The sequence below is a fragment of the Bos indicus genome, chromosome 25, assembly GCF_029378745.1.
Source record: "Bos indicus isolate NIAB-ARS_2022 breed Sahiwal x Tharparkar chromosome 25, NIAB-ARS_B.indTharparkar_mat_pri_1.0, whole genome shotgun sequence".
Lineage (NCBI taxonomy): Eukaryota > Metazoa > Chordata > Mammalia > Artiodactyla > Bovidae > Bos > Bos indicus.
Genome location: NC_091784.1, coordinates 14,938,943 through 14,961,540, shown reverse-complemented (window position 1 = coordinate 14,961,540; position 22,598 = coordinate 14,938,943). Strand labels below are relative to the sequence as shown.

General features: G+C 44.0%; 1 protein-coding gene and 1 long non-coding RNA gene across 4 annotated transcripts in view; one reads left to right on the top strand and one right to left on the bottom strand.

Annotated features, from left to right (window-relative positions):
• BMERB1 (bMERB domain containing 1) overlaps window positions 1-18,573 on the bottom strand; it is a 145,073-nt gene extending 126,500 nt beyond the window's left edge. The window contains exon 1 of one of the 2 annotated variants that reach the window (XM_070779707.1): window positions 18,292-18,573. In XM_070779707.1, the coding sequence (XP_070635808.1) occupies window positions 18,292-18,397 (106 nt within the window). In that variant the 5' untranslated portion in view covers window positions 18,398-18,573. The remainder of the gene's footprint in view (window positions 1-18,291) is intronic. The other variant, XM_019987341.2, reaches the window with a different exon arrangement.
• Window positions 18,574-18,644: 71 nt separating this feature from the next.
• Window positions 18,645-22,352, top strand: LOC139179705 (uncharacterized). 2 transcript variants are annotated; one of them, XR_011564034.1, is made up of 2 exons: window positions 18,645-18,750; window positions 21,311-22,352. It is a non-coding gene; the product is annotated as an uncharacterized lncRNA (long non-coding RNA). The 2 variants fall into 2 exon arrangements; XR_011564035.1 differs by having other exon boundaries at window positions 18,645-18,793.
• Window positions 22,353-22,598: the final 246 nt, after the last annotated feature.

Genomic DNA, 22,598 nt, shown 5'->3' with positions numbered 1-22,598 from the left:
CAGAGGATGAGATGGCTGGATGGCATCACCGACTCAATGGACGTGAGTTTGAGTGAACACCGGGAGTTGGTGATGGACAGGGAGCCTGGCGTGCTGCGATTCATGGGGTCGCAAAGAGTCGGACACGACTGAGCGACTGAACTGAACTGAACACACAGAGAAAAAAATAAAAGTCTTGGCCCATTAATCAATAGAGAAGGGATTTGAATCTAGGACCATAAAATGTCTGTAACTTTCCCTTTTGTTCAGTCGCTCAGTCGTGTCTGATGCTTTGTGACCCTATGGACTGTTGCCCGCCAGGCTCCTCTGTCCAGGATATCCTCCAGCAAGAATACTAGGGCGGATTTCCATGCCCTCCTCCAGGGTTTCTTCCTGACCCAGGGATCGAGCCTGAGTCTCTTATGTCTCCTGCACTGGCAGGCGAGTTCTTTACCCCGGGCACCACCTGAAAAACCCACACATATATACAGACACACACAAGGCTTTGTCTTGTAGTGAGGATTAAGTCAGATAAAACTGTATCTCTTCAATTCTGTGACCCACTTTCTGCTCCCACATTTTAGCATTTTTAAAAATATTTATTTGGCTGTGCTGGGTCTTAGTTGCAGCATACAGGATCTTCATAACGCCATGCTGGGATCTTTATTTTCTTTAAAGTGAGGGTTATTTCTAGACTCTCAATTCTTTTTTTAAAAATATTTATTTGGCTGCACCGGGTCTTGGTTGTGGCATGTAGGATCTTTAGTCGCAGCATGCGAACTCTTAGGTGCGGCATGTGGGATCTAGTTCCCTGACCAGGGATCAAACCTGGGCCCCCTGCATTGGAAGCTCAGAGTCTCAGCCACTGGACCACCAGGGAAGGCCCTATTTTAGCATTTCTGAGGTTAGGATGCCCCTTTCCCATTCCACAAACACATAATTTAACATCAAGGCATACATCTGATAATACTGCAAGTGAATTTTTCTGTGTGTTTTTTTCTCATTTTGCTTTGTGTTTGACTCTCTATTGCCCCCTCCTCTCTCTGCCCCTCACAGCAGCCCTCTCACCCCACCTTTCTGCAGGTAGCCCACAGTAACAACTTGTTCTGCATTTTTCCATGTTGTTCTCCATACAAATAAAATCACACACATTGGAGTTCCCTGGTGGCCTAATGATTAGGATTCCTGGCTTTCACTGACGAGGCCGTGGGTCCAGTCCTAGGCCAGGAATTGTAATCTTGCAAGCCACCTAGTGTGGCCAAAAAAAGACAAAATCACACACACACACACACACACACACACACACACGGATGCATACATTATATGTGTGCTATATAGACAGACAGATTTTGTTTTACAAAAATGAGATCTTCTTACATTCATTTTCTTTGAAGTCATTTTTCTCCCTTAATAACGCCTCTAAGACAGGTATTATTGCTCTAACTTATTCCTTTTTAATAGCTCCCGACATTTCACAGTGGGTGAACAATCATTTATTCAACCATTCTTCTACTCTTGGGCCTTCACTGTGTTCAGTGTTTTGGTTTCTGTTTTTTTGTACATAGGCCCTTATATACTGGTGCTTCTGTCTCTATTGGGTTGCATCCCAGGAGTCAGACTGCTGAGTCGAAGCATATGAGCATTTTAAACTTTAATAGATGTTATCCAATTGCTTGATTCCCACGTGGTATAGTGGTAAAGAATCTACCTGCCAATACAGGAGACACAAAAGATGCAGGTTCGATCCCTGGGTACGGAAGATGTCCTGGAGCAGGAAATGGCAACCCACTCCCATATTCTTGCCTGGAAAATTCCATGGACAGAGGAGCCTGGTGGGCTACAGTCCATAGGGTCGCAGAGAGTAGGACACGACTGAGCGACTACCACGCAGACACATCCGGCTGCTTTCCCCAAAGGCTGGAACACTCAACAGTCTTACCAACAGTGTCTAAGACGACTCTGTTCTCTGTATGAAATTTAATGGACCAGTAAATTGAATGCTGCCATGCTGGTTTTTGTTTCTGTTTTTCCAGAAAGATGTGACTGACTATGAATGGTGCATCCCAACTTTGCTGACATCGAAGAATCAAGGAGGGGTTTCTCAGGTGGCTCAGAGGGTGAAAGAATCTGCCTGCAATGCAGGAGACTTAATTTCATCCCCTGGGTTGGGAAGATGCCCTGGAGGAGGGCATAGCAACCCACTCTAGTACTCCTGTCTAGAGAATTTCGTGTGCAGAAGAGCCTGGTGGGCTACAGTCCATGGGGTTGCAAAGAGCCGGAAATGACTGAGTCGACTTAGCATGCACGCAAGAATCAAGGAGATATGGAATATGTGTCAATCACCTTGCCCAGCCTATACCTATCGTAGCATTCACTGCGCACTGCCAGTTCACTATAATGGTACCTGTTCCTACTGTTTTGTATCTGATCTGAAAATCTTGCATCTTTCCTTCGAAGCAGGAAAGCAAGAAGCCTCAATCACTAGCAGCCCCAGGAACCAAGAAAGGGGCAGGTGACAGACCAAGGCTCCAGCTAACTTTGTTTTTTAGTTTGATGATTTTCAATGTTTACAAAACAGGATTAAATCATTTGCTTCTCAGTCTTTGTGGATTAACAGTTGCCTGATTCAGCAACTGTTGATTTCTTTTAATGTGAGGCTTCCAAGTGCTGGGCAATGTGGTAGACACCGAGGGAGCATTCAGCAGAGAATCTGACACACAGAGCGTCTGTGGTCATGGCACTTGCAGGAAAACAGAATCAAGTAATTGCGCTCAGGTTAGCCCATAAAACTTGGTTTGACCCTATTAGCACCCAACTTCTCAAGGGCCTGCAAAACATGCCTGTGGCAAAACAATGAAATGAATCTCTTGACAACATTTAGCTACAAGGGCATCCAGTCAGCAAGCTGAAGAATTCTGTTTCTGAAGGACTAGGAGCCTTGGTTTTGCAAGGCTTGGTCCTTTGGTTTTGCATCCTTGGAAACAGAAACTGTTCCCAAAGACTTTTTTCAACTTTATTGAGCTATACTTGACAAAAATAAGGGGTTTTTTTCAATTTGGTCACAATACTCAGCATGTGGGATCTTAGTTCCCTGACCAGGGATCAAACCTGTGCTCCTGCATTGGAAGTACAAAGTCTTAATCACTGGACCACCAGGAAGTCATCAAAATGTAAGATACTCAAAGTATATATTGTAGTGATTCAAAACAGGTAAACACTGTGAAAAGATTCTCACTATCTAGTAAGTTAACACATCTATCACCTCATGTATTTATTTGTTAATTTTTTGGTGAGGACATTAAGTCCTAATCTCTCAGCAAATTTCAATTACATAATTCAGTATAATCAACTCCAGTCATCACGTTTCATATTGGATCCTCAGACTTCATTATTTCATACTTGAAAGCTAGCACCCTTTTACCAACCTCTTCCCATTTCCCTCCTCCCTCAGCCCCTGACAACCACTTTACTGCTTTCCGTTTCTACAAGTTTGTTTGTTTTTTTTACGTACTTTTATTTTTTTAATCTTTTTTTTTAATTAAAAAAATTTTTTTGATTTTAATTGGAGGTTAATTACTTTACAATATTGTATTGGTTTTGCCATACATAACATGAATCCACCACGGGTATACATGTGCTCAAGATTCCACATATAAGTGATATCGTGCAGTATTTGTCTTTCTCTAACTTATCAATTAGCAAAATGCCCTCAAGTTCCATCCATGCTGTCACAAATGTCAGGATACCCTTCTTTCTCATGGCTGAGTAATTTTTGTTGTTATCATTCAGTTGCTGAGTCATGTCCGACTCTTTGCAACCCCATGGACTGCAGCCTGCTGGGCTTCCCTGTCCTTCACTATCTGCCGGAGTTTGCTCAAATTCATGTCCATTGAGTCAGTGATGCCATCCAACCATCTCATCCTCTGTCGCCCCTTCTCCTCCTGACTTCAATCTTTCCCAGCATCAGGGCCTTTTCCAATGAGTCAGCTCTTCGAATCAAGTGGCCAAAGTATTGGAGCTTCAACTTCAGCACCAGTCCTTCCAGGGAATATTCAGGGTTGATTTCCTTTAGGACTGACTGGTTTGATACTCCTTGCAGTCCAAGGGACTCTCAAGAGTCTTCTCCAAGACCACAATTGGAAAGCATTAATTCTTTGGTGCTCAGCCTTCTTTATGGTTCAACTCTCGAATCCATACATGACTACTGGAAAAACCATAGCTTTGACTAGATGGACCTTTGTCAGCAAAGTGATGTTTTCTGCTTTTTAATATGCTGTATAGGTTTGTCAGGAGCAAACATCTTTCCTTCCCAGGAGCAACTGGCTTTTAATTTCATGACTGCAGTCACCATCTGCAGTGATTTTGGAGCCCAAGAAAATAAAATCTCTCACTGCTTCCACTTATCCCCTTCTATTTGCCATGAAGTGATGGGACTGGATGTCATAATCTTAAGTTTTCTTAATGTTGAGTTTCAAGCCAGCTTTTTCACTCTCATCTTTCAGCCTCATCAAGAGGCTCTTTAGTTCCTCTTTACTTTCTGCTATTAGAGTGGTGTCATCTGCATATCTGAGGCTGTTGATATTTCTCCTGGCAAATCTTGATTTCAGCTTGTGATTTATCCAGCCTGGCATTTCACATGATGTACTCTGCATATAAGTTAAATAATCAGGGTGACAATGTACAGCCTTGGCATACTCCTTTCCCAATTTGGAACCAGTCTGTTGTTCCATGTCCAGTTCTAACAGTAGCTTCTTGACCTGCAAACAGGTTTCTCAGGAGACAGGTAAGGTGGTCTGGTGTTCCCATCTCTTTAAGAATTTTTCATTGCACACAACGCATCTTTATCCATTCATCCATTGATAGACACTTAGGTTGTTTGCATGTCTTGGCTACTGTGAATAATGCTGTTACAAACATGGAGGTGCAAAGGACTCTTTGATATACTGTTTTCATCTCCTTCGGGTATATCCAGAAGTGAGATAGCTGGATGATATGGTAGTTCTATTTTACCAGAAGACCTTAAGTTATCTGAAGGCATAGACAATACATGTCTTACTCAAAGTGCTACTATACTTTCAAGGGCTTAGCACAATTATCTGGCATATGAGGCTACCATTAAATACATATTCAAAGAATGAAGAAATGAATAGATGAATGGAAAAATACATGAATGGATGACTTACCTGTTTGGGAATTTTAAAAAACACGTATTTACTTATTTGCTGCATTGGGTCTTAGTTGTGGCTCATGGGCTTAACTGCCCTATGATATGTAGGATCTTAGTTCCCTGACCAGGGATCAAACCCGCATCCCTTGCACTGGAAGGTGGATTCTTAAATACTGGACCAACAGGGAAGTCCCCTGTTTGGAAATTTTAAATGAACTGAGTGATTGGTGTCATGCGTTTAGTTACTGTCCACTTTGGATTTTATGAAATCCAGACATACTTGTCACCATCTTGTGACGCAACTGCTGTCTGTGTGTCATCCAAACAAACATGCCCCCGGACACCCCGGTCCAGTGCAAACAACCCCGGTCCAGTGCAAACAACCCCGGTCCAGTGCAAACAACTGGACTGCTTGTGTCCTCGCTCAGCCTGTACAGGCCGCTCTCCTTCCCTGGGGTGCGTCCTGCCACGACACCTCCTGCTCTTTGTCCTTTATGTAAAGAGTAAGTTAGAAAACACGGGGGAAGTAGACATTGGAAAGTGCTATAAAGGTAAGAGGCCATTACTATCACTTTTCCCAAAACCCATAATCCACGCACCTTTTTAAATCCTATTGAAGCACTGATGCTTATGTAAATTCCTAAGACCTCAGGCTAACAACAGTAATTTCCCACCTGTCACTCTTTCTATGCTTAGAAGAGCCTCTTTCTTTCCTCTCTGCAATCAATCACCAATGTTTTTTCCCTTCCAGATGTCTGGTTAGCCCCTTGCTCCCAACCCACTGCCCAGTCCCTGTGATGTCATGACCGTGCATGCGTGCGTGCTCAGTGGCTTAGTCGTGTCCAGTTCTTTGCAATCCCATGGACTGCAGCCCGCCAGGTTCCTCTGTCCACGGGGTTTCCCAGGCAAGAATACTGGAGCGGGTTGCCGTTTTATCAGATGATTCCAAAACACACCAGGTTGGTCTTCCGCCGCCCCAGAGTTCCTGCTCTTTCATTCAGTCTACAACTGCCAGATAAGTCTTCCTAAGATGCCACTTTATTTACCTCTGCCCCTTGTCCTGCAGTGGCTCCATACAGCCTGGCAGCTTTAATCTGCTCAAATCTGCTGCTGCTGCTGCTAAGTCACTTCAGTCGTGTCCAACTCTGTGTGACCCCATGGATGGCAGCACGCCAGGCTCCCTGTCCTTCACTATCTCCTAGAGTTTGCTCAAACTCATGTCCATTGAGTTGATGATGCCATCCAACCATCTCATCCTTTGTCATCCCCTTCTCCTCCTGCCTTCAATTTTTCCCAGCATCAGGGTCTTTTCCAATGAGTTGGCTCTTTGAATCCAATGGCCAAAGTGCTGGAGCTTCAGTTTCAGCATCAGTCTTCTAATGAATATCAGAGTTGATTTCCTTACTCAGGCCTCTGAAATTTACAGCACGCTGGATCTTTCATCATTGTGGTAGGTGGAATCTTTCAATGCAGCATGTGGGATCTAGGTCTTTGACCAGGGATGGAACTGGGCTCCCTATACTGGGGGTTCAGAGTCTTAGCCACTGGACCACCAGAAAAGTCCTCCACCTGTCTTATCTCTCTCAAGCATGACCGATCCACCTGCAATTCCTGGGTCAAATGTGCTGTTTCATGTCAGTCTACACATGTGCTATTCCCTCTGCCTGGAATGCTGTTCCCTCCAGTCAGTGATTAAATACTCTTCACCTTTTCAGCCTACTTCAAATGTCCTTTTCTTTTCCAGACCCCAGAACCATCTCTTGGTTTGACCACTTGAACCTATCATATATTTGTTCAGTACAGTTCAGTCCCTCAGTTGTGTCCAACTCTTTGCAACCCCATGAATCGCAGCACACCAGGCCTCCCTGTCCATCACCATCTCCCAAAGTTCACTCAGACTCACATCCATCGAGTCAGTGATGCCATCCAGCCATCTCACCCTCTGTCGTCCCCTTTTCCTCCTGCCCCCAATCCCTCCCAGCATCAGAGTCTTTTCCAATGAGTCAACTCTTCACATAAGGTGGCCAAAGTATTGGAGTTTCAGCTTTAGCATCATTCCTTCCAAAGAAATCCCAGGGCCGATCTCCTTTAGAATGGACTGGTTGGATCTCCTTGCAGTCCAAGGGACTCTCAAGAGTCTTCTCCAACACCACAGTTCAAAAGCATCAATTCTTCGGCGCTCAGCTTTCTTCACAGTCCAACTCTCACATCCATACGTGACCACAGGAAAAACAATAGCCTTGACTAGATGGACCTTTGGCAAAGTAATGTCTCTGCTTTTCAATATGCTATCTAGGTTGGTCATAACTTTTCTTCCAAGGAGTAAGCATCTTTTAATTTCATGGCTGCAATCACCATCTGCAGTGATTTTGGAGCCCCAAAAAATAAAGTCTGACACTGTTTCCACTGTTTCCCCATCTATTTCCCATGAAGTGATGGGAACAGATACCATGATACTATATAACCTATACCTGTATTTAAAGAGTTCTTTTTTTCCCATTTTTTTTAATTGGTTTTTTGGCCATGCCACACAGCTTGGGGGATCTTAGTTTCCTGACCAGGGATCGAACCCAGCACCTGACAATGAGAACGCTGAGTTCTAACCACTGGACCACCAGGGCATTCCCATCTTATCATTTCTAAGTGTTCGGTGGTATTAAGTACATTTCCATTTTTATGGATGAAGAGACTGAGGTCCAGGGAAGTTAGGCAACTTGCCCAAGATTACTGTGTTGGAATACAGCCAACCTAAGAATTCCTTAATGGTGAGGTCTGGGTCGTCTTCGTTAGCTGACACATAGTAGGGGCTCAAGCCCATTGGGTGAGTGAACAGTGAAGGAATGAAGGGACTGTATGGTAAGCATCTTTGGGGGAGCGTGGTGAGTGATGTTCTGAAGGACTACGCTAAAAGAGCCTCCACCTGTGCTTATCTCCAGCTCTCAGGCCCATCCAGGCAGCAGGTGATTCATTCAAGTGAACCAGACAGATCCTGAGGTTACTTTCCATGGGGAAAGAAACAGGAGAAAAAAAAAAAGCTGGCATCAATACATGGACTCTGGGCTTTGGGATCTTCACCTCCCTGCCTGGGGCTGGCAGTTCACCCGAAACGCCCTTCTCTCTCTTCACCCACTGAAACCCTGCTGAGCCTTCAGGTCCAGTGCAGACACTCCTCCTTGCTGTCATACTGGAGCCCCAGGAAGAGCCAAGCTCTTCTTCTGTTCGCTTTCTACTGGTACCTTCATTTAGCATCTGTTTCATACTGTTTATACACATAAATAACATGTGTATTTTTGTGTAGCTGAAGCTCCAATACTTTGGCCATCTGACTCGAAGCACTGACTTCTGGAAAAGACCCTGACGCTGGGAAAGATTGAAGGCAGGAGGAGAAGGGGATGACAGAGGATGAGATGGTTGGATGGACATGAGTTTGAGCAAGCTCCAGGAGCTGGTGATGGACAGGGAGGCCTGGCATGCTGCAGTCCATGAGTCGCAGAGTCGGACACAACTGAGTGACTGAACTGATACACATAAATCGTGGTGTTCTTCACATCTGTGACACCCCCAAATCTGTAAGCTTCTTATGACTGGGAGCTGTATTTCATCTCTGATCTCTGCAATTTTGAGCATGGGGCCACGAATAACAGACACTAGCTAGGAACGTTTAGAGTCAGACAGAGCTAGAATCAGGCTCCAGCTCTGCCACTCACTGGTTTTGTGACCTTTAGTTTTCTTAACTTCCTTAAGCCTCAGTTTCCCCACAAATAAAAGGGGAGTTACAATCAACTGACCTAATAGAATCTAATAAGCTCGAGTTCATAGCTAAGGCTCATTAACTACTATTATTATTAATAAGTATTTAATAATTAATCGAGACCAAGAATAGGCCTAATGGATTTTTCCTCCAATGGACACATAAGAAGGAAATGTAAAAATGAAACTTAAGAGAATAAACAGAGCAATGTAAATAACTGACTTTGTTCAGAGTACATATTAGCTAATATCATATTCATAATCTTCATATCCTGCTATTCATGTTTCCTGCAATAAGTTACGGAGAAGGCAATGGCAATCCACTCCAGTACTCTTGCCTGGAAAATCCCATGGGTGGATGAGCCTGGTAGGCTGCAGTCCATGGGGTCGCCAAGAGTCGGACACGACTGAGCGACTTCCCTTTCACTTTTCACTTTCATGCATTGGAGAAGGAAATGGCAATCCACTCCAGTGTTCTTGCCTGGAGAATCCCAAGGACCGGGGAGCCTGGTGGGCTGCAGTCCATGGGGTCGCGAAGAGTCGGACACGACTGAGCGACTTCACTTTCACTTTTCACTTTCACGCATTGGAGAAGGCAATGGCAACCCACTCCAGTGTTCTTGCCTGGAGAATCCCAGGGACAGGGGAGCCTGGTGGGCTACCATCTATGGGGTCGCACAGAGCTGGACATGACTGAGGCGACTTAGCAGCAGCAACAGCAATAAGTTACACAGTCAGTTGCCTCTCCAGGCAGAAAGCAGAGGCTGGCACACCTCTGAGAACTTAAGCCAGTGCATGAGTGCCAAGTCACTTCAGTTGTGCCTGACTCTTTGCAACTCCATGGACTACTCTGTCCGTGGAATTTTCCAGGCAAGAATACTGGAGCGGGTTGCCATTTCTTCGTCCAGGGGATCTTTCTGACCCACGGATGGAGCCCTCATCTCTTATGTCTCCTGCATTGGTGGATGGGTTCTTGACCACTGGCTCCACGGGGGAAGGACCTGGTGCTCAGTCTCCCAAAAGGCAGTCCATGCTCCCTGTACCCTGGTCACACCTTCCACACTAAGGAAATTCCCAATCACTTATCCAAAATAGGATTGATAAAGAAGGAACCTGGGACTATGGCAAAGGATAATTACATCGATCACCACTTGCCCGCTATGGTCTTATACTCCAGCCAGTAGCCTACATGACCTTTTACAAACAAAAACCAGGGACTTCCCTGGTGGTCCAAGGGTTAAGACTTTGCTTTCCAGGGCGTGGGTGCAGGTTTGATCCCTGGTGGCAGGGCTAAAATCCCCCAGGCTTTGCAGCCAAGAAACTAAAATATAAAACAGAAGCAATATTGTAACAACTTCAATAAAGACTTTAAAAAAAATAGTCCACATTAAAAAAAAAAATCTTAAGAAAAAAATGAGCCAGTTCATGTTAACCTCAAGCTTAATAATCAGCAGCAGCTTCTCCTGCAATGGGGCATAAAACCTGTAATTTTTTTTTTAACCACAACCTACAAGCTTCTACCCAATCTGGCTCCTCTCTGATTTATCTCCACTCTCATCCCTGACTCTCTGGGTTCCAGCAACCCCGGCCTTCTGACTCTTCTGCTAATATATCAAGGGCCTTTACATTTGCTTCCTGGATCCCTGACATTTACATGGCAAAATGTCACCTCCTTAGAAAAGCATTTCCTGAGCACTGGATGGGAAATATCCCTCCTCTACTAATCCTCTTTTTTTCAGTATTTATTTATTTGGCTGCAGGCGGGATCTTCATTGAGGTGAGTGGGCTCTCTATTTGTGCTTTTGCAGGCTCAGAAGTTGCGAGTGGGCTTAGCTGCCCCACTGCATGTGGGACCCTACTTCCCCGACCAGGAATTGAACTCACATCCCCTGCATTGCAAGGCAGATTCTTAACCACTAGACCACCAGGGAAGCCCCTCCCCTATTAATTCTCATGTAACACAACATCACCTGGACATTCTTTATTTACGTATTACCTGACATCTTCACCCCCAGTCCATTTCCAGGTTCCCCTTAGAGTAGAAGCTCCAATGCAGGCAGGAACCTTGCCTGTCTTGCTCCATACCATACTCGCAGCCCCCAGAACACTACCTGGGACTTATAAAGCAGAAGCAACAGTTAGAACTGGACAGGGAACAACAGACTGGTTCCAAATAGGAAAAGGAGTTCGTCAAGGCTGTATACTGTCACCCTGTTTATTTAACTTCTACGCAGAGTACATCATGAGAAACGCTGGACTGGAAGAAACACAAGCTGGAATCAAGATTGCCGGGAGAAATATCAATAACCTCAGATATGCAGATAAGTGGCAGAAAGTGAAGAGGAACTCAAAAGCCTCTTGATGAAAGTGAAAGTGGAGAGTGAAAAAGTTGGCTTGAAGCTCAACATTCAGAAAACGAAGAGCATGGCATCTGGTCCCACCACTTCTTGGGAAATAGATGGGGAAACAGTGGAAACAGTGTCAGACTTTATTTTGGGGGGCTCCAAAATCACTACAGATGGTGACTGCAGCCATGAAATTAAAAGACGCTTACTCCTTAAGGAAAGTTATGACCAATCTAGACAGCATATTCAAAAGCAGAGACATTACTTTGCCAACAAAGGTTAGTCTAGTCAAGGCTATGGTTTCTCCTGTGGTCATGTATGGATGTGAGAGTTGGACTGTGAAGAAGGCTGAGCGCCGAAGAATTGATGCTTTTGAACTGTGGTGTTGGAGAAGACTCTTGAGAGTCCCTTGGACTGCAAGGAGATCCAACCAGTCCATTCTGAAGGAGATCAGCCCTGGGATTTCTTTGGAAGGAATGATGCTAAAGCTGAAACTCCAGTACTTTGGCCACCTTATGTGAAGAGTTGACTCATTGGGAAAGACTCTGATGCTGGGAGGGATTGGGGGCAGGAGGAGAAGGGGACGACAGAGGATGAGATGGCTGGATGGCATCACTGACTCGATGGATGTGAGTCTGAGTGAACTTTGGGAGATGGTGATGGACAGGGAGGCCTGGCGTGCTGCAATTCATGGGGTCGCAAAGAGTCGGACACGACTGAGCGACTGATCTGATCTGATCTGATCTGATTGAATAAATAAATGAGGATGGGAGAGCAGGTTATGGTTATTTTTCACCTTTTATTTTTATATTTCAGATGAATTTGAATTTTTATAAAGTGCATGTACTACTTCTGTAACAAGAAAACAGAAATAAGGCCAAATCAAAATAAATTTGAAAAACTACCATTAGCATATTTAATCAAACAGATGAAACACGGACTCTTCCCCAAGAATATATTACATAGATTGCCAGCAATTCATAGCATTTGGTCTCCTCGCTGTTTATTAAACCTAAAACGTTGGCCAGTTTAATAATCTGTTTGCCAGTCAGCACACACCCTTGGATTTTTAAATAACTGTCATCTCTCCTGGGTTTATAGAAAGATTATCATTTGAGCGTTCCACTTCAGTCCAATCTCCTCCTCAGAGCACATTTATTTCCACCTCTATGCCTCTGCCAATTCTGTTATCTCTCCTGGCATCTCCTACCCGCTGTGCCACCCTCCCCCCCAATTCCCCTGTTCAAAATCTTGATCGTCCTTTAAGGCACACTCAAATCTTTCAAGAATTGGCCACAACCGTGCTTTTAAAAAGCACTACGCTTTGTCAAAAGGCACCTTGTCTCTGTGTCTCCCTCAATTAATTACAGTTGGTTGAAAGCAATATTTTTATGTACCTAACCACACTGACATGTCACTACGCATTTTCCAACTGAGTAAAAAAAAAAAAAAAAAAAAACTACTCACTTCTAGCGGGAATATGCTGTCAAAGGTGGATAGGAGCAATTTAGACTCTTTCTCAAAGGAGAAAATACTAGGTGATTTCCAAGGGTGTGAAAGCCATTTCCTACATCTTCCAGTGAGGAAGACGGCGGTATCTACACAACCATCACCTGGAATTTACAAAGAAAAGGACGCAAGGAAAAACAGACCAGCAGGCTGGAATCGTCTCCACCAGTGCTGACGGGTGCCAGTCACTGAAATCCCATTATGACAGACGGGCTGCTGATTGTGTGCCAAGCACTGTGTTAAATGCATTACACACAGTATCTCATTTAATCCCCCCAACAGCCTAAAGTGGTCCCTATTATCCTGTTGGATGAAGTCATTCAGCGTATGTGACTATCAGATGACTCTCTAGCTAGACAGAGTAACCAGAGGCTCCTTACCCATCTCCTGTCCTTAAAAAAAAAAATCAACAACCTCATATATGTAGATGATACCATCCTTATGGCAGAAAGCAAAGAGGAACTAGAGTCTCTTAATGAAGGTGAAAGAGTGAAAAAGCTGGCTTAAAACTCAACATTCAAAAGGCATCCAGTCCCATCACTTCATGGCAAATGGGAAAAAATGAAAACAGTGACAGACTTTATTTTCTTGGGCTCCAAAACCACTGCAGACTCTGACTGCAGCCATGAAATTAAATGAAACTTGCTCCTTGGAAGAAAAGCTACGACAAACATAGACATGTAACAGCATATTGAAAAGCAGAGACATCACTTTGCTGACATAGGTCTGTCTAGTCAAAGCTATGGTTTTTCCAGGAGTAATGCACGGATGTGAGAGTTAGACCATAAAGAAGGCTAAGCACCAAAGAATGGATACTTTCGAACTGTGGTGCTGCAGAAGACTCTTGAGAGTCCCTTGGACAGCAAGATCAAACCAGTCAATGGTAAAGGAAATCAATCCTGAATATTCATTGGAGGGACTGATGCTGAAGTTGAAGCTCCAAAACTTTGGCCACCTGATGCGAAGAGCTGACTTATTGGAAAAGACCCTGATGCTAGGAAGGATTGAGGGCATGAGAAGGGGAGACAGAGGATGAGAAGGTTGGATGGCATTACTGACTCAATTGACATGAGTTTAAGCAAACTCCAAGAGATAGTGAAGGACAGGGAAGCCAGAGGTATTGCAGTCCTTGGGGTCGAAAAGAGCTGGACATGACTCAGCAACTGAACAAGTGTATATATATGACTTTGGTGATGGCTCAGTGGTAAAGAATCCACCTGCCAATGCAGGAGACATACCTTCGATCCCTGGGTTGGGAAGATCCCCTGGAGAAGGAAATGGCAATCCACTATAGTATCCCTGCCTGGAAAATTCCACGGACACAGGAGCCTGGTGGACTGCAGTCCACAGGGTTGCAAAGAGTCAGACATGACTAAAGCGACTGAACACGAGTGTATATATGTCAATTCCAATCTCCCAATTCATCCCATCCCCCCCTTCTCCCCTTGTGTCCACATGTCTGTATTCCTGCCCTGCAAATAGGTTCATCTGTACCCTTTTACTAGATTTCATATATATGTGAATATATTTTTCTCTAACTGGTTTTGCTCTGTATGACAGACTCTAGTTCTGTCCACATCACTACAAATGACACAATTTCATTCCTTTTTTATGGCTGAGTAATATTCCATTGTAGATATGTACTATATCTTATCTTATGCAGCACTATTTACAATAGCCAGGACATGTAAGCAACCTAACTGTCTATTGACAGATGAATGTATAAAGAAGATGCAGTACATATGTACAATGGAATATTACTCAGTCCTCTTCTAGCCTCACAATGTTCACTCTGCCCACTGTTCTCGTTCGAGGAGCCAGTTCAAGGATGTGGCTTTGAGACAGTAGGGTGTTGTTGGCACCATCTGGACACACGACTGAACCCCCTTAAGGCTTCTATATAAACTCTTGAGAATCTGGAAGGTGGGTACAATGACCTACTATTTTGCAGCGCCCAAGACAAATTTCATGTATAAGTTCCCTTGTGGAACTTATACCTGCCCCCTACCAATCTGGAATGGCCGCCTGTTTCTTTGGCCTCCACTTGCCCTCTGTGTAAAGGGCCAGTTTCAGATTTCACCCAGGAAGTTCCCAAGGGTTCAAACCAACACATTTCCATTTTATAGATGAGACAGATGACTCACAGAATGGTTCAGCCATTGTCCCTGGATGACAAAGGGACAAAGTGTCAGAGCTGGTTTGGATCCATGTCACTTGACTCTTGCTTACTGTACTATACATATCTTCTACCGAAAAACTATAGCTTACCGTACCAATGGGCTTCCTCTAGGGCTCAGTGGTAAAGAACCCACCTGCCAATGCAGGGGATGTGGGGTTGGATCCCTGGGTCAGGAAGATCTCCTGGAGGAGAGCATGGCAACCTACTTCAATATCCTTGCTTGGGAAATCACATGGACAGAGGGGCCTGGAGGGCTACAGTCCATGGGGTCGCAAAGAGTCGGACATGACTTAGCGACTGAACAACCACAACAACCAACAGTAAAGACAACAATTAATACAGCCCTAACTGAAAATGACCAGTCTTGCAATTTTTTCCATCCTTTTTCAAGTTTTTTTAAGTAACACCTACACCAAAGCAGGAGACGTAAGAGACACAGGTTCGATCCCTGGGTCGGGAAGATCCCCTGGAGTAGGGCATGCATGGCAATCCGCTCCAGTACTCTTGTCTAGAGAATCCCATGGACAGAGGATGCTAGAGGGCTAGAGTTCACGGGTTCGCAAAGAGTCGGACAGGACTGAAGCGACTTAGCACGCATGCACTCCATGTTTAACATAAAATGTTTAAATATGTGTAAAAGTTAAACAGAGCATATCTTCGTTTTAATGGGCCTCTCTTTCTTCTCCAGCATTTCATGCATAACAACGTTGATTTGGCAATTGTTATGCCACAGAATCAATTTTACTAATTTTCACACTTCGTTAATAAATTAATGGAGGCCTCAGATGTTACAGGATGGATGCACAGATCCCTTAGGAGTTGATACAGCATTAAAAAAAAATTAAAAAGCCACTTTAATAATAAAAAAAAAAGGCCACAGATGAGAGTCTAGAGATCAAAACCTGCAAACAATCCCAAATTTAAGATTCAAAAGTGAAAATCTGGATCAGTGCTTTAAGAAGCTTTTGGATTTGACTAAGTTAGAATGGAAAAAAAATGATTTGGGGATCAACACCAAAAGCAGATCAGAAACTGTGGTCCTGCATTTGAATGAGAAAAGAGTCAGAATCTTCAATGGTTTGGAAGAGAGAGGATGAGAAAGTCTTTTGGCCAAGCCTTTAACAGTTTGCAGTCTAAGACTGAGAAGTACAAAAATTTCAGGAGTGAAAATGCTACCAAGTTTCCATTGTAATTTTCCCGTATGTTTGAAACTTTTCCTAATAAAATGGTGAGAAAGTAAAAAACCATAAGAGAATTATCAGGGACCTGGCCAACACTATAATTTTAGTTCACAGTGTTGCTTTATATAATTCTTTGCAAAGGACAGAAGCAGGTTCTTACCACAGATGTAGTAATAAAATAATGGAAGCAGCTAATATATTTTGCACTTACCTTGAACTCTATATCATCTTACTGAATGGTCACAATTAAGCTACAAGGTAGATTCTATTAGCATCTCCATTTCAGAGAAGGGAGGCAGAGAGAGGCTTAAAAGATGTGACTAGTCACAAATTCAGTCATATAGCCAGCAAAGGGGCAGAGCCAGGATTCAAACCCAGGGCTTCTTTTCTGCACAGATCCAAATTTTCTTTCAAGGCCACCATAACCAACAGGCTGCCACATACTTCTAAAAGCACCAAATGTGGGACTTCCCTGGTGGTCCAGTGGTTAAGACTCTGAGCTTCCAATGCAGGGGGCATAGGTTTGATCCCTGGTCTGGGAACTAAGAGCCTGCATGCCACTGGCCCAGGCTAGGGTGGGGGTGGAGGGCAAAAAAAAAAAAAAAGAAAAATCACCAAATGTGCTCTGAGACTCTCAACAGATTAACAAATCTTCCAGGAAACCTGATAGCAAAATACCTTCATGTAAAAAGCAGAGAGGGGCTCAGGGGCCTAACAAACCTGAGTTCAAATCTTGACTCTGCCACTTAAATCCCATTACCTAAGCAAGCCCCAGTTTTTCCCTCTGTGCAAGGGGAGTCATAAGTCATAATATTCCTCTTAAGGAGGCTGTTATAGGGATTGAATGAGAGGATGGATTTAAAGTTCTTAGCACAGGCAAGACCTAATACATGGCAATCCACCAACAAAAGGCAGCCATTGTGGGTATTATGTGGAGCTTGCAGGGAGACCAGAGACCCTCAGCTCTGCTGTTATGCTAAAGTACCAAAGCCACAGGGTTTTGAAAGGATGAAACCAGAGGAAGAACCCAGATTTTTAAAAGAAGAAAGAAAAGGAGAGAGGCTGGACACTCTCCCAGTTTCAGGTGGAGAACTATGACATTGGTTGTGATTTCTATTTGAACCCATGAAAACCAAAGTACAGTTGAGCCATTCTAAAAAGATCTTCTAAATCTGTAATTACAGCTATGGAGAAAGCACACACACACACACACACACACACACACACACAGAGTCTTCTACCAGGTGAAGACAGGAAAAGAGCATATTCACAATATTTTGATCCAACACTGCTCAGCGCCACGGCAGCAAGCCGAGGGTCCTTGAGAAGGGCGAGAGGGCCTTTCCCAGCCCGAAGGATGAAGTACAAGGGCAGGGACACCATGAAGCGCCCCGAATTTGCGGGGAGGGCTAGTGACCCTAGGGCCCCTGCAGGTGCCTCTATACTTTAAGGGCAGGAGTTTCAACTACAGCATCCTATTCATTAAACACAAAAATCCTTAGTTTATTTGTTAATGCTGTTGACCCCAAAATACCGTAGAGAAAAGCAGCAAATATTTACAATCGGTCCGTTTCCGAACTGCCTTCTAGGATTGCACCCAAAGCAGAAAGATTCTTAGTCCAGAGAAAAAGGGGAAGGGCGTGCACAGGGTTAACCCTCCCCTAACCCTTTCCCTCCCACTCGCGACCCTGGAGAAAGCGGGGGAAAGAAACGCTGGGAATTTCAGGTGTGCCCTGAACCTCGCGCTTTCTGCAAAAGCAGAAACCCAGCGGACACTCCCCCCTCTCCGGGTTCGTGGGCGCTTTCCAGGATGGTCCAAGGCTCCAGCCCGCCTTAGCGCATCCCGGGTGGAGAAAAGACCTTCCTCGCTCGGCTGGTGGCAAAGACCCTACTTTCCAAAACCAGCTGCGAGCTTGGATCCGGTGACTCCCGCGTCCACCCCACGCTCCCGGCTCAGCTGCCTGGAGATTTCCGAGCCTCCCGGAGAAACCCAGTCCGGAGGGTCCCCCTTTTGTTCGCGGGAGAGAGCGTCGCAGCGCTGCGCATTCCCGCTCCAGCGACTAAAGCCCCGCTGCGGGGGCGCTCCCCTCGGTCCGCTCCGTACCAACCCGGCGCTCCTGCGACCACCGGCTCCGGCGCACCGATCCCCAACTGTCCCACCCACCCCGCCCGAGTACTCACTTCTCCCCAGTCCCTCCGCTTTCCACGCCGTCTCCTCCACCGCCCCATAGCGCCTCAGAGGCTTCTCCGCTTCCAGATGGACGGACAAAGATTGCTTCAACTCCATCGCTGATCCCCGCGGGCAGGTCGACCGGTCTCCCTCTACTCCATCCCTGCCGCGGGCTGCAGGGAGGGAGGCGGCTCCAGCCAGCAGCGTTTTAAGGGGCCGGGCGCTCGTGACGCGGTTCCATCTCTTCCGCCGCCAGAGCCGGGGAGCGCCGACTGGTACCCGGGGAGGGTGGAGGGAGGGGCGTGGAAAGGATGAGGGCGCATGCGCAGTGGAGGCTTGGGAGGGGAGCTTGGGGGCTGGGTAGACAGAAAAGGGGGCAGATAATAACTCGAAGAACAACAAAAACAACAACTAAAATAGAACCAACCTAAAGGAAGTAAAAACAAGGCAGCAGCCCCCTACTGGAGCAGGTGGTGATGCTTTGCATGGGGCTGGCGCTGCGAGTGGCTTGTGGTATGTCAGCGTGCTGCTAGGCTTTGAGTGGGATTTGTGAGAGCATTTCTGTCTGTGGGCGATGGATCCATCTTTGTGGCGAGTGCGCGGAAGCGTGAGTGTGGACCTGGATCTGTGTGTTCTGTGCCTGTGAGAACCTCTGTAGTTTGCATTTATGTGCATTTTGAATTTGAATGTTAAATGGGACAGTCTTCTCTCCCAGTGCCTGTGTCCACCCTGTAGGTGCTTGCGTGAACTTGAGAGGCATAAAAATATTTTGGACATCAGTATAAAAAAGCTATTTAGAACATGAGTCTTTACTGCCCAGAAACCCAGGGGTTGATATTAGCATGGCAGCATTAAAAGTACAAAGTAAAATCCACAGCTAGATGGATTTTTTAAATAGTAATATTTATTGAATGATGGCTAAGGGCTGAACACTCCCCAATAACTCTGTGAAACAGATACTGTTTTGTTAGCTTTGTTTTATAGAGGATGAAACTGAGATGCAGAAAGATTAATTTAATTGCCCAAATTCCCACACTTACCAAGTGGTCTGGTCAGCACTTGAATCTAGACTTAGCCCCTTTATTGTCCTGACCTTCTTAACTGCACAGGTATGTAGCTTTGTATGGGGAAGAGGGAAGACCTATAGGACACAGGTTGATTATCTATTGTTTGTTCTTATTTTTAAGATATAATAGGGGATGATTTTCGGGATCCACATGGCTCATGGAGGAATGAAAAGGCCCAGCCTTTTAAGAAAATGATTTATCAACTGGTAACAAGAGTCATTAAAAATTTATAATCAATGAAAGAACTTCTAAATAGCTCATGAGAGAAAAAGGAAATAACAATAAAAATCATAAAACATTTAGACCTGGATAAGCATGAGAATATCACATATCAAAACTTGTAAGTTTTGATGTAAGTAAATGTATAGCCTTAAATGCATGCATTTAAAAATGTAAGACTAAAAATAAATGGGTTAGGATGAATAGGTAAGCAAAACATGGCCTTTCCATACAGTGGAATACTATTCAGCCTTTAAAAAGGAAAGGAATTCTGTAATAGGCTACAACATGGATGAAACTTGAGGATATAATGCTAAGTGAAATAAGCCAGTCAAAAAAAGAAAAGCACTGTATGATTCCATTTATGTGAGGTGCCTAGAGTAGTCTAAATCATGGGAACAGAAAGTAGAATAGAAGTTGCCAGAGGCTGGGAGGAGGGAAGAATGGGGTGTTTTATTTATTGGGTATAGATTTGCAGTATTACAGATGAAAAGAGTTATAAATTAAATTTAAAAGAATGGGGGTGATGCACAACAATGTGAAAATAGTTAATACCACTGACTTTATATGTTTAAAACTGGTTGAACTGGTTTTAAAAAATGGTTAAATGTTAGATGTGCATCGACAGATGAATGGATAAAGAAGTTGTGGTACATATACACAATGGAATATTATTCAGCCATAAAAAGGAATGCATTTGAGTCAGTTCTAATGGTGTGGATGAACCTAAAACCTAATACAGAGTGAAGTGAGTCGGAAAGAGAAAGATAAATATCATATTCTAAAGCATATATATGGAACCCAGAAAAATGGTACTGAAGAATTTATTTACGGGGCAGCAATGGAGAAACAGACATAGGGAATAGACATGGACATGGGGAGAAGGGAGGAGAGGGTGAGGTGTGTGGAAAGAGTAATGTGGAAACTTGCATTCAGTTCAGTTCAGTCACTCAGTCGTGTCCAACTCTTTGTGACCCCATGAATCACAGCACGCCAGGCCCCCATGTCCATCACCAACTCCCGGCGTTCACCCAAACTCTTGTCCATCAAGTTGGTGATGCCATCCAGCCATCTCATCCTCTGTCGTCCCCTTCTCCTCTTGCCCCCAATCACTCCCAGCATCAGAGTCTTTTCCAATGAGTCAACTCTTCACATGAGGTGGCCAAAGTACTGGGGTTTCAGCTTTAGCATCATTCCTTCCAAAGAACACCCAGGACTGATCTCCTTTAGAATGGAAACTTGCATTACCATATGTAAAATAGATAGCCAACAGGAGTTTGCTATGTGGCTCAGGAAACTCAAACAAGGGCTCTGTATCAACCTAGAGGGGTGGGATGGGGAGGGATGTGGGAGAGAGGTTCAAAAGGGAGGGGATATATGTATATCTATGGCTGATTCATGTTGAGGTTTGACAGAAAACAAAATTCTGTAAAGCAATTATCCTTCAATAAAATAAAATAAATTTTTTAAATGGTTAAATGTTAAACTGAAAAGACTGTAAGAAAAAAGAACAAATAAAACCTAAGTAGAGTAGAAAAAATAATAATGATAAAAACATTAATTAAGGAAGTATTACTTTGGTGCGAAAGTAATTGTAGTTTTGCACTGTTGAATTTCACTGTTTGATATTGGAAAACATTCTTAAATAAATGTGGTTCTATTATACATTATTTTAATGTGCATTTCTAGCTTTATTTTTTTTTTGCTAATGACTTATTACCTGTCTATTTTATATTTATTTTAGACTAGGGAAATGATGTTAGACACAAAGCAAACTGGAGCGATTTTCTTATTCAAGTTCAAAATGGGTCATACATAAAGCAATGGAGACAAGTCGCAACATCAGTAACACATTTGGCCCAGGAATGGCTAAGGTACAGTGCTATGGTGGTTCAAGTTTTGCAAAAGAGACAAGAGCCTTGAAGATGAGGAGTGCAGTGACTGGCCCTCGGAAGTTCCAGTGACCAATTGAGAGGATCATCAAAGCTCATCCTCTTACAACTACAAGAGAAATTGCTGAAGAATGCAACATGGACCATTCTATGGTCTTTTGGCATTTGGAGCAAATTGGAAAGGTGAAAAAACTCAAGTGGGTGCCTCATGAGCTGACCTCAAATTAAAAAAAATCATTTTGAAGTGTTGTCTTTTCTTATTCTACATAACAACAATAAACCATTTCTTGATCAGATTGGACGTGCAGCGAAAAGTGAATTTTATACAACAACCAGCAATGACCAGCTCAGTGGTTGGACCAAGAAGAAGCTCCAAAGCACTCCTCAAAGCCGAACACACCAAAAAAAGGTCATGGTCACTGTTTGGTGGTCTGCTGCCCATCTGATGCACTGCAGCTTTCTGAATCCCAGTGAAACGATTACATGTGAGGAATATGCTCAGCAAATTGATGAGATGCACCCAAAACTGCAACATCTGCAGCTGACATCAGTCCACAGAAAGGGCCCAATTCTTCCCCATGACAATGCCCGACCACACATCACACTACCAACGCTTCAAAAGTTGAACAAATTGGGCTATAAAGTGTTGCCTCATCCGTCGTATTCACCTGAGCCCTTGCAAACCAACTGCAACTTCTTCAACCATCTCAACAACTTTTAGCAGGGAAAATGCTTCCACAACCAACCAGAGGCAGAAAATGTTTTCCAAGAGTTCTTCGAATCCCAAAGCACAGATTTTTATGCTACAGGAATGGACAAATTTATTTCTCATTGGCAAAAATGTGTTGATTGTAATGATATCCATTTTGATTAATAAAGATGTGTTTGAGCCTAGTTATAATGATTTAAAATTCACCATCCAAAACCACAATTACTTTTGTACCAACCTAGTAGAAAATCAAGGAGTAGTAGAAAGGATGTCTAACTGAAAAGCTGATTCCTTTGGGGGAAAGAACTATTAAAGAAGGTAAACCATCTGAGACTCATCAAACAAAGCACTCATGAGTAATAAGAAGAAAAGAGAGGTATAATGTGAATACAGGGAGATTTTGAAAACTTAGTGGAAATGGGTGATTCTCA